This window comes from Oryctolagus cuniculus, chromosome 2 (assembly GCF_051225735.1).
Source record: "Oryctolagus cuniculus isolate XC-2025 breed Fujian yellow rabbit chromosome 2, ASM5122573v1, whole genome shotgun sequence".
Lineage (NCBI taxonomy): Eukaryota > Metazoa > Chordata > Mammalia > Lagomorpha > Leporidae > Oryctolagus > Oryctolagus cuniculus.
The window spans coordinates 115535975-115549927 of NC_142868.1; the positions used below are offsets into that span (position 1 = coordinate 115535975).

Genomic DNA, 13953 nt, shown 5'->3' on the forward strand with positions numbered 1-13953 from the left:
AATCACATGTACTTGTATCTGTTGTGTGTCTTTACATGCCCTGTCACTCATTGGGCTCTTTGGTACGTTATGGCACCTGTTCCAGGCTTATCTGGTAATTGCATTCCCCTACCTGGAAAGAGTTCATTTCAGTGAGGACGCCTGCTGCATTGTAGTGGAGGACGATACTTGGAAACTATGACTCGTGTGCCCTGTGTGCTTGCCATGGGTGTGGGGGATCTCATTGCTAACGAGGTGTCATTATCTTCAGCATTCTTAAGTGAAAGAGTTGGGAAAAATTGTTGACATATGTGTACATATTTTCTGTCCATACACACATAAGCATGCATTTATATAAAAAACCGTGTTGTTACTGGTACCTCCAGTTTTAATACAAAAACTGTATTCTGTCTGTCCTTCCCTTCATTGTTTCTGTCTATTCTCCAACAATGAGAAACCTGGCTCCTGTTTGCAGTATCTGTATGATTTGCCTAATTCTAGCATATGGATAAATTAGTTTCAGAGTCACTAACCCATAGCATCATGAAAAACGGACCTACTAATTACAGTACAGCGTTTGTCTAGAATCCTTCCTTTGTTTGGTCCTTCCCCTCCTGTCTAAGGACGTATCATCAAAATACCGTGTTCCTAATTGACAGGGGCTTTGGTGTTCTTCATCTTTCCTGGTGCTTCCCTTTCCTTGCGTCCTCTCTCCACCCCACCCTCCGTTGTGGTTATGTACATTGAAATAACGTGTGTATTTCATTTGAGATTTTTATGACCATTTTATGCATATAAAACTTGAGATTTTTATGCACATAAAATTTGAGATTTTTATCTCCACTTTATATTAACCTATTGTCCTTCATTCATTTGAGCATTTTGCTTTCTAACATTTTGCTTTTGCCCACAGTGCTGTAAAGAATAACCCTCTATATATGTAACTGCGTATTTTGAGGATTATCTTCAGGGTAAATTCCCATAATGCATACTGCTGAGTCAAAAGCTAAGTGCATGTGTAATTTGTGGTATTGAAAGTGTATGTATAGAAATAACCAACAGCTGTATTAGTGATGCTCATCAGAGAAATTCAGGTTAAAACCACAATGAAACATCACCTCACATCTGTTAAAATAACAACAAAATACAAGAAGTAATGACTATTAGTGAGGCCGTGGGGAAAAGGAAAGCCTGGTACATTGTTGGTGGAAACATAAATTAATAAAGCTGTGTGGAGTTTCCTCAAGAAATCAAAAACAGAGCTGTTATTTGAATTAGCAATCCTGCAGCTAAGTATATCCCCAAAGGAAATGAAATCAGTGTGTCCAAGAGATATATATATATACTTCCATTGCATCATTTTCACAATAGCCAGAGTGTGGAATCAACCAAACGTCCCATCAGTGGACAGATGGGTAAAGAGAATGTGATCTGTGTATACGATGGAATGCTATGCAACCATAAAAAAGGAAGTCCTGTCATTTGCATAGGTGAATGTTATGGATACTGGAGGAAATTATGTTAATGAAATGAGTCTGGCACAGAATGATAAATATCACATGATCTCAGTTACTGTGAAACCTAAAAAAAACTTGACCCATAGGAGCAGAGTGTTGAGGGTGTCAGGGTTGAGGAGATGATAGTCACAAGACACAAAATTTCATTTAGTTAGGAAGAACGAGTTCAAGTGATCTGTTGTACAAGCATGATGACTGTAGTTAATGTATTGAAAATTGCCTAGATTTTAAATGTTTTTGCCATTAAAAAATGATAATTTGTGAGGTAATGAATGTTAGTTGGCTAGATTTAGCCATTCCACAGTCTGTTACATATTTTAAGGTATGTTTTTCACCATGAATAGGTACAATTTTTATTTATGAAGCAAGTAGATACGTAGGCAGATAGTGTGTTTGTTATAAATTCCTAGAAGTGGAATTGGTGAGTCAAAAACAGATGTGTGTGTTAGTTGTTGCAAACTATCCTTCAAAATAATTGAGCCAGTTTGCCTACCTTCATCAACTAGAAGGAGTGACTATTTCTCACAGCCTTTCCTACGGATTATGTTAGACTTCTGAACTTTCACCAATCTGATAAGTGAGAAAAGCTGTCACAGTGTAGTCTTAGTTTCTCTTTTTCAGCTTATGAATAGGGCTAACTGTCTGTTATGATTTTACTGATAAGTTCTATCAGGCACCTAACAGAGAAGTATACTACTCGTACACAAAGAAAAGAGGATGGTATCCTTCTCCACAAATTTCATGAGATGCCATTTGCAGGTATTACAAGAAAACTGGAGCCTGTATCACTTAAGAATATATATCCAGAAATCCTTAACAAAATATTAACAAATTGAATTTATGAAATATATGAGGGATAATAATCATGACCAAAAAGGACTTATCATAGGAATAGAAGACTGATTAACATTTGAAAATCAGTCAATATACTTTTTCTTGTTTAAAACCCCACATAAAAATATGAATAGGTGTAGAGAGAGCATATGATAAAATTCAGCATTTATAATTTAAAATGTATAGATAACAAAGTAGGAATGGAGAATTATTTTGCCAACCCGATAAAGAGTGCATGTGGAAAAATAACAGCTAACGTAGCACTTGTTGCCAGAAGATTGAGTGCTAAGACTGGGAAAGGGGCAGAGATACCTACTTCAGTTACTTCTGTTCAGTGTTCTTGATGTGCTATATACGGCCAGACACGGAACTCGGAGGTCCCTGATTGGAAAGGAGAAGGGGAGAAAGGATTTGGGCTGTAAACAGTGTGATTGTGGACATAGAAAATTTTAAGGGCACTAAACAACTGATGAGAACTAATAAATGAATTCAGTACGATTGAAGGATACATAATAATTAGAAATAACTTCAGTTCCATAACAATTACAGAAGTAAAGTGTTATAGGAAAAACGCCATTTACAATAGCATCAGAAAACATTACAAACATTGGAATAAATGTAACAAAAATGTCTTAAAACTAGAACGTATTGCAGCAAATAGTTAAAGGAATCCTAGATATATTGAGAAACTGTTCATAGATTGGAAAATCAACATTCTCCCCAGATGGATTTTAGATTAAGGACAGTTCCAGTTAAAATACCAACAGATACTTTTGTAGAAATCAACAGGCTGATTTTCAAATTTATATAGAAATATTCAGCACCTAGAATAGCCCAAGCAACACTGAAAAAAAAGCAGCAATTTGGAGGACTCAACATCTGTTTTGAAGACCCAGTTTCAAACCCTTTAACAGAATGTGCCAGGATCATTCAGTGGCACAAGGGTAGTCTTTTTGAACAAATGTTAGATCTACTGGAAACATACCTAGAAATGAAAAACAAAATGAATTTTTAATTCTTAATTCATACTATACACCAAAGTTAGCTTTAAATGAATAATAAACAGGCCTATATGTAAAAGCTAAAGGTGTAATACTTTTAGAATAAAGTAGAAGTCTTTTTTTTTTGGTAGAAATATTTGCAACTTGGACACACTTTTCTTAAGATACCAAAAATGTATATCATATAAGAAATGAAATCGGACTTTATCAAAGTTAAAAACTTGTACTCTTCAAAAGATACCATTAAAAATAGGGAAAGGTAAGTCCAGGATGTAGAGAAAATATTTGCAGTACATATACCTAGAATATATGAAATTTTTTATGACTTAGTAACAAGCTAAATGTTCCAGTTAGGGAAAATGTTTGCAGTACATATATCTAGACTATATGAAGTTTTTTTTTGACTTAGTAATGAGCTAAACATTCCAGTTTAAAAAATTTGAATAGACCTTTGTTAAAAGGGGTACCCATCTTAAAACTAAAAGAAGTTTGAATGGTTTCACCATAAAGAAAATATAAATGCTTAAAGAGATAGCTTTGTTTACCCTGACTATAATTATACAATGTGTACATGTATTGATAAATCAGATGGCATTCCATATATACATGCGATTTTCATGTCTGTTAAATTTTTAAAAATCAAATTTAAAAAATTATTCAATTATGATACATAATTGTAATTATTAGCATTAGGGAAATGCAAATTAAAAATAAAATATATTTGTTGGAGAAAAATATATAGAAGTTCTGTTCATTTCTCTTAAGTCTCTGTTTATTTAGCTAGTAACTATGAACTGTTGGTGACTGAAAGTTTGACTTGTTGAGGTACTTCCTCCTGCATGCCCCTATGAATCTGTGGTTGTAGTGCTTGTGGATCAGAATGCAAGATAATAGTTCCCAAATGGGAAATGTGCTTAAAAATAGAGGTTTCTGGGCTCTGTACTAGATGTAAGGAATCAGATTCTGTAAATGGGGCCCTGTCATGTGCTTTTTTTTTTTTTTTTTTTTTTTGATAGGCAGAGTGGACAGTGAGAGAGAGAGACAGAGAGAAAGGTCTTCCTTTGCCGTTGGTTCACCCTCCAATGACCGCCGCGGCCGGTGCGCTGCGGCCGGCGCACCGCGCTGATCTGATGGCAGGAGCCAGGAGCCAGGTGCTTTTCCTGGTCTCCCATGGGGTGCAGGGCCCAAGCACCTGGGCCATCCTCCACTGCACTCCCTGGCCACAGCAGAGAGCTGGCCTGGAAGAGGGGCAGCCGGGACAGAATCCGGCGCCCCAACCTGGACTAGAACCCGGTGTGCCGGCGCCGCTAGGCGGAGGATTAGCCTAGTGAGCCGTGGCGCCGGCCTGTCATGTGCATTTACACATGCATTCTAGCGGTTTAAAATGCAGGTAAGCCCCAAACCACTCTAAGAAAAAGTGGCCAAAGAGTACCTGTTGCTTAGGTGGTAGTTGGATCATAGGGACAAAACCCTTTAAGTTTCCTAGCTACAGCAAACTTGTGGAGCACCAGGAAGGCCCTCCATATTTGGGTTTGGGATTGCCTGCCCAACTTCGACCTGCAGTTTGCCACACAGCATAGAACATTCCCCTCAAGATTTCTCCACACATCACTCTTTTAGTGAAAATTGTAAGCAAATGACTGAACTGCAACTTCAGAACAGACAAAATCACTGTAGAAAGCAGGGAAGCCTGTACTGTAATATGTCCTTGCTTTGAAATGGGAAAAAGGTACAGTTTTTCATAATTTCTTCCTCAATTTATTTTTCAACACCATGTATTTGCAAACATTTGTTTTCTGTTAAAAAAGCACTAACCCATGTCGTGCCCTTTCTAAGTGTGGCAGCAGCCATTTCCATAGTCTGCATAGCTGACTGCTCTGTAGCATACCTGTGTCCGCTTGTGTTGACGGCTCAAACAAATGTGAAACTGTTCTTGGGCAAAAGTCCACTGCTGTGTTGAAAACATGTATTTTTGATGAGGGAATCATCTTTCATGAATTACTCCTTCAGTATCAGAGTAAGAATGCTGAGCACCACTTCTGTAGAGCAGTTTACAGGAAGTCTTAGTACAGGGCGTTAAGAAAAGAGAAACAAAATCAAAAGACTTTGAAAGAAAGAAATGGAACTGTGCAACTCACAGATGACCTTCTACAGTGAGCATTCCAGTTATTCAGTTTGACAGCATCTGTGGCAACAGTGGAACATCTTAAGAGAATTTGGATAAACTATTAGACTTACAAGGCGACTGAACATAAGCCCAGTATGTGAAAACCATTACCGTGTTAAACTTAAGCAGTGTTCATTTATATCTAGTCATCTTCTAGATAGTGTATCTCAGATTTAACTGTAAAATAACCCTCTTGAACATCTTCCTATCTGCCTCTCCCTGCATCCAACCCATCTCTACCATATTACAACTGAGTATCCAAACCCTTAGACTAAGTCGTGATTCCTGCCTTTTCTCTCACTGTCCCTGATCATTCCATCTGTATTACCTGTCGTCTGTAGCTTCCAGATACAGTCAGGAAGCAGCCACTTCTCACCACTCTCCTTGTTAGGAAGCTGGCGCAGTTTTAGCCAGGTGGCCACAAGGCCCCACCTCTGTGGTCAAGCTCCACCCCCATCCTAATGGGATTCGCTGCTCCTGCTTCCCTGCCCGCCCTCAGGCAAAGTTTTAAAAGGGCCTGTTCCTGAACACGTGTTCTCTTGGCTCTTCTCTCTCAGTTCTCTTCTTGGCTTCTGTCTGCTCTCTTGGTTCTTCTCTCCTGCTCACTCTTCTAGCCTCCTCTCCTCTCTCACTTCTCTTCTCTTTCTCTCTTACTCTCTCCTGCCCTTCACCGCCCCTTCACTCTGGTCTGTTGGGTGTTCCCCAATAAACCCTTTCCCTTTTTCCGGCGTTCGGTGTGTTTTGTGACGGCTAACATTAATATATAACACTCCCTCGCCGTCACCGTAGACCATAGCTCCCCTCGCCTCTGTTGCCTAAATCACTGCGGGACCCCTCTGCTTCCTCTCTGCTCCTGCAACCTGTTCTTCAGGGAAGCCTGGGTTCACATTTTTGAAATGCGTCAGATCACGTTACTTCCTTGCTTCACACACTGTAGAGAGGCTTTTTGTTAACAGAATGCTAACTCCTACAAGGGGATCTGACCCAGAAACCGACTCCTGCTCCTCCTTCCCTGCCTTCTGGTCTCAGCTTGCCAAGTACATTCCTACTTTCTTTCCCGGTTCTCCACCATACAGGTGTCTCTCCTGAGAGAGGCTTTCTCTGTTCTAACCACATCACATGCCATCACCTAATAGTGCCTACTTTTGTCCTCCCCACTGAGATGTTAGTGCCATGAGAGCAGGCACTTTGATCTGTTGCCCCAACCTCTAGACAGTGGCTGGCATGCAGTATGTGTGCAGGACATTTAGGTTGAGTGAGTGAGTGTGCGCTCTTGCCCTGCATGGCCGCTTCAGACATTTCCTTCACAACCTGCAGAATAGAACATCTGACACGGCAAAGACGAGTACCCATATCGTCAGGATCTGACACAGTCCGTGTTTATCTATGTGAATTAACGATGATTTTATGAATTGTGAAGATGCTTGAAGAAGTTCCTAGAAAATCAAATTAAAAGATAAGCTTTGCGAAATATTTTGAAGTCCAGGTGTATGAAGAGTCTTCAAAAAGTTCAGGGAAGATGCATATTATGAGAAAACTGCGTGGATCTTAAGATTTTCACACCAAAATGAACTTTCTTTTAATTCCATTTTTTCACCAACTTTTTAATTCCCTCATTTTTTCTTGATTTGAATAAGATTATATTCAAAAAAGTTTATTTACTATTTGAAAGGCAGAGTTAGGTCTTCTATATGCTGTTCCCTCTCCAGAGGGCCACAACAGCCGGAGCTGCGCTGATCTAAAGCCAGGAGCTTCTTTTGGGCCTCCCACGCGGATGCATGGGCCCAAGTCCCTTCTCCCACTGCTTTCCCAGGCCATAGCAGAGAGCAGCTAGATCGGAAGTGGAGCAGCTAGCTGGGACTTGAACCAGCACCCATATGGGATGTCCGCACCACAGGTGGCAGCTTTACCTGCTATGCCACAGTGCTGGCCCCTGAATAAGATTTTCTTTAAGTTTGGGTTCTTTACTGTTAAAACTCAGCATCGTGTATTAAAAGAACCATATGATTCATCTCTACAAAGGGCCGAAAGCAAGAAGGCGTAGATCCTGTACCTCTTGCTGTGGGTGGCAGCTGCATTGCAAGGGACTGTGCCTTTTTTAGTTCTGCGTTTTAGTAAAATATCATATTTGGTGTTTTCTTCCTTTTTTGTGTTTGTTACCTTTTCTGTTCCATATAGGTAGAGGTATTATCAAGCAGTACAGGATACTCTAAATTGACTGTACCACTCAGACTGTTTCCTCTTTATGGAACTGAACTAACGCCGAGTTTCCTGTATATTGTGAATGTCCTTATCTATTTCCCATGTATTTCCTATATCTTCTGAGTGAAGTTACTATATTATTTAGAAGCTGTGTTCTTGTAAATTGCAGTGGTGATGGAAATAAAGTAGTCTCACAAAATGGGGGGTGCTCTAACATCGTTTCTTAAAATAGATCAAAATGTACTATTTTGGAATTTTAGTGGCTAACTGAATTCCTGACCTTCCCAGTATATAAACAAATGTCTTAAGTATGCGAACCCATTCCCTCCAAAAGGTCATTATACTTCACATCAGTATTAGGTCATAATGATGTCTGAGGTTTACTATTCAGAATTCTGTTTTATTGAGAAGCTCTGGTATGAAATGGGATAGTTAGAAGTGATACTCTAATATTCTGACCAGAATATCGTAGATCACTGTGTTCCAAAATCTTGGAATAGATACTTCAGTTCTTGGAAATTTATGTCCCAAAATTCCTATTTTTTTAGTCCTTTGCTGCTCTAATTACATGTGATTGTGATTTTTGTCTCTATGTATTATCTGCCAAATACCTATTGTTATATTGCTAATTATTCATCATAAGTATATCAAATCTAAAGGAACATATTAGAGTATATTGTTATCAATGATATTAACCAAATAAACATCATCATTCAATATAGTTGAATGTTTCTTATTTTCACATACTTTTAAATAGGAAAAATACTCTCACTTTTGCTTTTCTTTTTTCTTCTTCTCTCTCTCTCTCTTTTTTTTAAGATTTTATTTAGGGCCGGCGCTGTGGCTCACTTGCCTAATCCTCCGCCTGCGGCGCCGGCATCCCATATGGGCGCTGAGTTCTAGTCCCAGTTGCTCCTCTTCCAGTCCAGCTCTCTGCTGTGGCCCAGGAGTGCAGTGGAGGATGGCCCAAGTGCTTGGGCCCCTGCACCCGCAAGGGAGACCAGGAGGAAGCACCTGGCTCCTGGCTTCAGATCAGTGCAGCCATTTGGGGAGTGAACCAACGGAAGGAAGATCTTTCTCTCTGTCTCTCTCACGGTCTATAACTCCACCTGTCAAGTAAATAAAAAAAAAAAAGATTTTATTTATTTATTTGAGAGGTAGAGCTATAGACAGAGAGGGAGAGACAGAGAGAAAGGTCTTCTATCTGCTGACTCACTCCACAAATGGCCACAACTGCCGGAACTGGGCCAGTCAGAAGCCAGGAGCTGGGAGCTTCCTCTAGGTCTCCCATGGGGTGCAGGGGCCCAAGCATTGGGCCATCCTCCACTGCCCTCCCAGGCCACAGCAGAGAGCTGGATCAGAAGAAGAATGACTGGGACTTCTTGAACTGATGCCTATATGGGATGCTGGCACTGCAGGCAGAAGCTTAGCCAATTACACCACAGCGCCAGCCCCTACTTCTCATTTTTAAAAACATAAAGCTATTCATTGGTTCCTCTAATGAAAAACAAAAAAAGTAAGGCACATCCCCAATACAACTGGAAACTGGAGTCCGTACTTTTCTTAAAGATACTTCCTCATGACAAAAAGTCAAGTGTCTGATACTGCAGTTTGGGGAAATATTTATTTTGAAGAATTGCTTCTTATAGTTTTTCTTTTACTTGCAGTATATCTCTGTACCGGGGGAATTGCAGGCCCATACGATTTGAGCCACCAATGCTGGATTTCCATGAACAGTAAGTTAAACTTTTTCAGTTGTACTTTCCTGTTTAATTATTATGAATATTTTACACATGTATGTCCTACCTTTTGCCTGTGTGGTTTTTTGTTTGTTTGTTTGTTTGTTTTTTTGTTTTAAGATTTCTGTTTCTCAGACAGTGGCATTGAGTGATGTCTCTGACATTTTCTCAAGATGCACAGGGTAGAAGTAGAGTGTCAAGACTTTTAATGTGAAGTAGTGAGTATTCTAACCCTGAAGGACTTAGCAGGAATTATTTTCCAGGGATTGCTTCAAAAGTGACACCCAACTGCTTTTCATTTTATGATTTGCTTTTTGAGGGAGTTGTGCAGGTTTGATTCTGAGATCAAGAAGTTTTCACATACACAGGGTACCTACATTGAGACTGGAGTTTCCTGTTCCAAAGTACGGCCCTCAGTCTCTTGAGCAATATCCTGCTCCCCAAGTGAGAGAAACTGGGATGCGGTCAAGCTTGACTCGTGCCCTGTCTCCATCAGGAGTGGACAGAGACTGGACCCTCCTGTTCTTCTTCACGCACACAGAGTTACACATACAAGCCATGCTTTATCTGTAGATTCAGGGGTTATCGACATCCTCAAACTTTGTATCTGGAGCCTCAAGAGCTAGGGAGGGATTCCTATTCTAGGCTGCTGGTGGTTAAACCAGCACCATAAAAGCCACTGGTGTTTGGTTGCTGTATTGCAAGTAAATATCCCCTGTCGTACACTCAGGAAAGAAGAAAGTAAAAAATTACTAAAACCCAGCCACCTAGGAATGTTAAATTAGAGATTTTTGTCCTTTCTGTATGCATTTATATTTTACTGAATTACAGAAACATAGCCATTGTTTCCTCAACATACCTTATAACTTGCTTTTTAAACATAATATTCTGTGCATATTTTTTCTTAAGATTTGCTAATTTTTTTTAAAGATTTATTTATTTATTTGAAAGACTTACACAGAGAGGAGAGGCAGAGAGAAAGAGGTCTTCCATCTGCTGGTTCACTCCCCAATTGGCCGCAAGGGTCGGAGCTACACTGATCTGAAACCAGGAGCCAGGAGCTTCTTCAAGGTCTCCCACGTGGGTGCAGGGGCCCATGCACTTGGCCATCTTCTACTGCTTTCCCAGGTCAAAGAAGAGAGCTGGATCGAAAGTAGAGCAGCTAGGTCTCAGACTGGTGCCCACATCAAATGCCGGCGCTTCAGGCCAGGGCATTAACCCGCTGCGCCACAGCGTCGGCCCCAAGATTTGCTTATTAATTTGAAAGGCAGAGTTACAGAGAGAAAGAGGGAGACAGAGAGAGATCTTTCACCAACTGGTTCACTCCCCAAATGCCTGCAATAGCCAGAGCTGTGTTGATTTGAAGCCAGGAGCCAGGAGCTTCTTCTTTGTTTCCCATATGGGTGTAGGGGCAAAAGCACTTGGGCCATACTCTGCCACTTTTCAAGCACATGAGCAGGGAGCTGGATCGGAAGTGGAGCAGTCAGGGCTCCTAACGGCGTCGCAGGTGGCAGCTTTACCAGCTATGCTGACCCCCTGTGCGTACTTTTTTTTTTTTTTTTTTAAGATTTTATTCATTTATTTGAGAGGTAGAGTTACAGACAGAGGGAAAGACAGAGAGAAAAGTCTTCCATCCACTGGTTCACTCCCCAAATGACCGCAATGGCCAGAGCGAGCTGATTGAAGCCAGGAGCTTCTTCCGGGTCTCTCATGCTGATGCGGGGGCCCAAGCGCTCAGGTCATCTTTTACTGCTTTCCCAGGTCATAGCAGGGAGCTGGATTGGAAGAGGAGCAAGCTAGGACTAGAACTAGCATCAATATAGGATGCTGGCACCACAGGTGGAATATTAGCCGTTTGCGCCACAGCGCCGGCCCCCATTGTGTGTGCTTTTAAGAATTCCATTGAATTTTCTGCTGCATTATTTTATAGTATTAAAGAACATTAAATTATATGATTACAATCATTAAATTCATTTATTGTTTTCAGTTGTTTCAAACCTTTGCCCTTGTGTTCAGTGCTAAAATTGATGATTTAAACACAACCGTGACTGTTTGTTCAGGAGGAAGTCCTAGGAAAGGCTTTTCAGAATATTTAAGTTTTGACTTATCTCCAGGGTTTTTGGTGTGTGTGTGTGTGTGTTTTGGCAGGTGATACAAATAAAAGAGTCATCGGGCCGGCGCCATGGCTCACTAGGCTAATCCTCTGCCTGCGGTGCCGGCACCCCGGGTTCTAGTCCCGGTTTGGGCACTGGATTCTGTCCCGGTTGCTCCTCTTCCAGTCCAGCCCTCTGCTGTGGCCCGGGAGTGCAGTGGAGGATGGCCTAAGTCCTTGGGCCCTGCACCTGCATGAGAGACCAGGAGAAGCACCTGGCTCCTGGCCAGTGGGAGTTCTTGTCTAGACTGATGCTAGTCGTGAAGAAACTGAGCTGAGAGAAGCTGCAGGGTTTGCTGAATATGTGCAGCTGGGCAGGTCTACACCAGGACATTGTGTCAGCAAGGGCCAGGGGATCTTGGTGAGGAACACTCGTGCCTAGGAAAGAACACAGTACTTCTATAAACTACTCACCAGAGCACCCAATTGCAACACTGTTCTAACATGTGAGTAGTGGACATGAGCAAAGACAGACATCTGCTGTTGTCTGGATGGCTGTGTCTCCCTGAAATTCCTTCATTCCAACATTTTCTCTAATACATTGTGTTGGGAGTGGGGCTTTTGGGAGGTGATGAGGTCATGAGGTTGCAGCCCTCGTGGATGGGATCCATGCCCTTGAAAAGAACTGTCTAGCCCCTTCCTCCGTGTGAGGACACAGTGAGAAGGCACCATGCAGGAACGTTCCTGCAGAACTTTCCAGGAACCCAGACACGCTGGCAACCTTGATCTCAGACTTCCCATCATTCGGAGCTGCTGAGAAATAAATTGCTATTGCTAATCAAGCAACCCAGTGAGTGGTATTTTGTTTAAGCCCAAATTAATGAAGACATTGTTTGATTTTTTTCTTAAAACTTTCCTGTGTCCGGTCTTTGAACACTAAATGGAGTGTACTGTAGGAGTAGGTGAGGCAAGATAGGAACACCTGTGTATTTGGATTCAGTTGGAGAAGCACAGCCTGCCAGATTCTGAATGTGTGTGTATATTAGTATGTGTGGGTTTATCCTGGGGAATTGGCTGATACAACCGTGGGAGCTGGTTAAGTATGGTCAGGCTGTGCAGGGCGGGAAGTCAGGAAGGGAAGACTGGGAGGAGGCTGGAGGCCCAAGAGCATGGGCTGAAGCTCATCCCCGCGTAGGTGTTCAAGGACTAGCACGAGCCTGAGGGGAGGAGAGCAGTTGCACATACAAATGCCCACAATGCCTGGGGCTTGGCCGGGGCCGGGGTTAGGCTAGGAACATAATCCAGGAACCCAGTTGGCAAGAACCCAATAGTTGAGTCACTGCCTTTTGCCTCCTTGGGTATTAATTAGCAGGATGCTGGACTCAGGAACAGGAGGCAGGTAACAAACACAGCCCTACAATACAGCACCAGGGCATCTTAACCGTGCTAGCCTAAGCACCTGCTCCTACAGTTCCTTTTGTGAAATTTTAAAGTAGTTTTTTTTTAAGTTATACATTTTCACTGCAGAAATTAAATTATCCTTGGCTTCAGCAAGTAACTGCTGAAAGAAATATGTTTAAGGTTGATCTACTTTTCAAGTCATCGCATGCTTATTTTTTTTTCATTCTCAGAAACGTATAACTTGTTAGTTGATTAAATTGTTTTCCTGAACTGACTGCATTTCTTTCTGCTTCCAAAATTCCCTGCTCTTTCTAAAAGGGAGTGGGGGGTGGGGGTGGGAATCAGAATATCATAGCACAGAATGGCCCTTTTTCATGCCTGTTAACTGTTCAATATCTTTTCCCACTTCTTGTTTAAATTATACAACCCCAAGTTTTTCAGTTATCCAGCCCTTAGGAAAAGTGACCCAGTCCCTAGCTTGGAATTAAATCCTGATGAATCTAAGTCATTTGTAATAATGCCATTCTTCTTCTTTGTGGTCAGTTCAAGGGTGGGTGTGACTATCCAGTTCTATCAAATAATAAGCCCAGGTCTCCTGAGGGACTTCTGGGGAACAATTTTTTTTTTTTTTCATTCTAAGAGATACAGGAAAGAAATAGCCCTCTTTGGTGCCAGTGTCCTCTGCATGTGATGTCTGTGGCCCTGTGGCAGCCGTCTAGTGGTGAGTGAGGGTGCCCGTCTGAGGATACAGCCAGGGCAGTTTGTCTAACACAGTGCAGACATGGAAAGAACCCACATGCTTGATGATACCGCTGGACTGATGAGTTAACAAGCCCTGGGACTGCCTGCTTCAGGTCTTTTTGTTGGGTGACACTTTCCGGTCCTGGCTCTCTGGGTCTCCTGTGGAGTGCACTGCTCAAGCTGCTTCCCCTCTCAGACCTTTCTCCACCTCCACCCTGTGAACACTTCCCATGTTTCCCTCCTGCGTCTGGAGCTGTCGTTTCCTAGTCTCGCAAGGACT

At 41.8% G+C, this 13953-nt stretch overlaps 1 protein-coding gene across 2 annotated transcripts in view; it reads left to right on the plus strand.

Moving 5' to 3' along the window:
• Nucleotides 1–13953, plus strand: part of TMEM131 (transmembrane protein 131) — a 168604-nt gene that overhangs the window by 64786 nt on the left and 89865 nt on the right. For both annotated transcript variants that reach the window (XM_002710001.6, XM_017339810.4), the window contains exon 4: nt 9368–9436. In XM_002710001.6, the coding sequence (XP_002710047.3) occupies nt 9368–9436 (69 nt within the window). The remainder of the gene's footprint in view (nt 1–9367; nt 9437–13953) is intronic.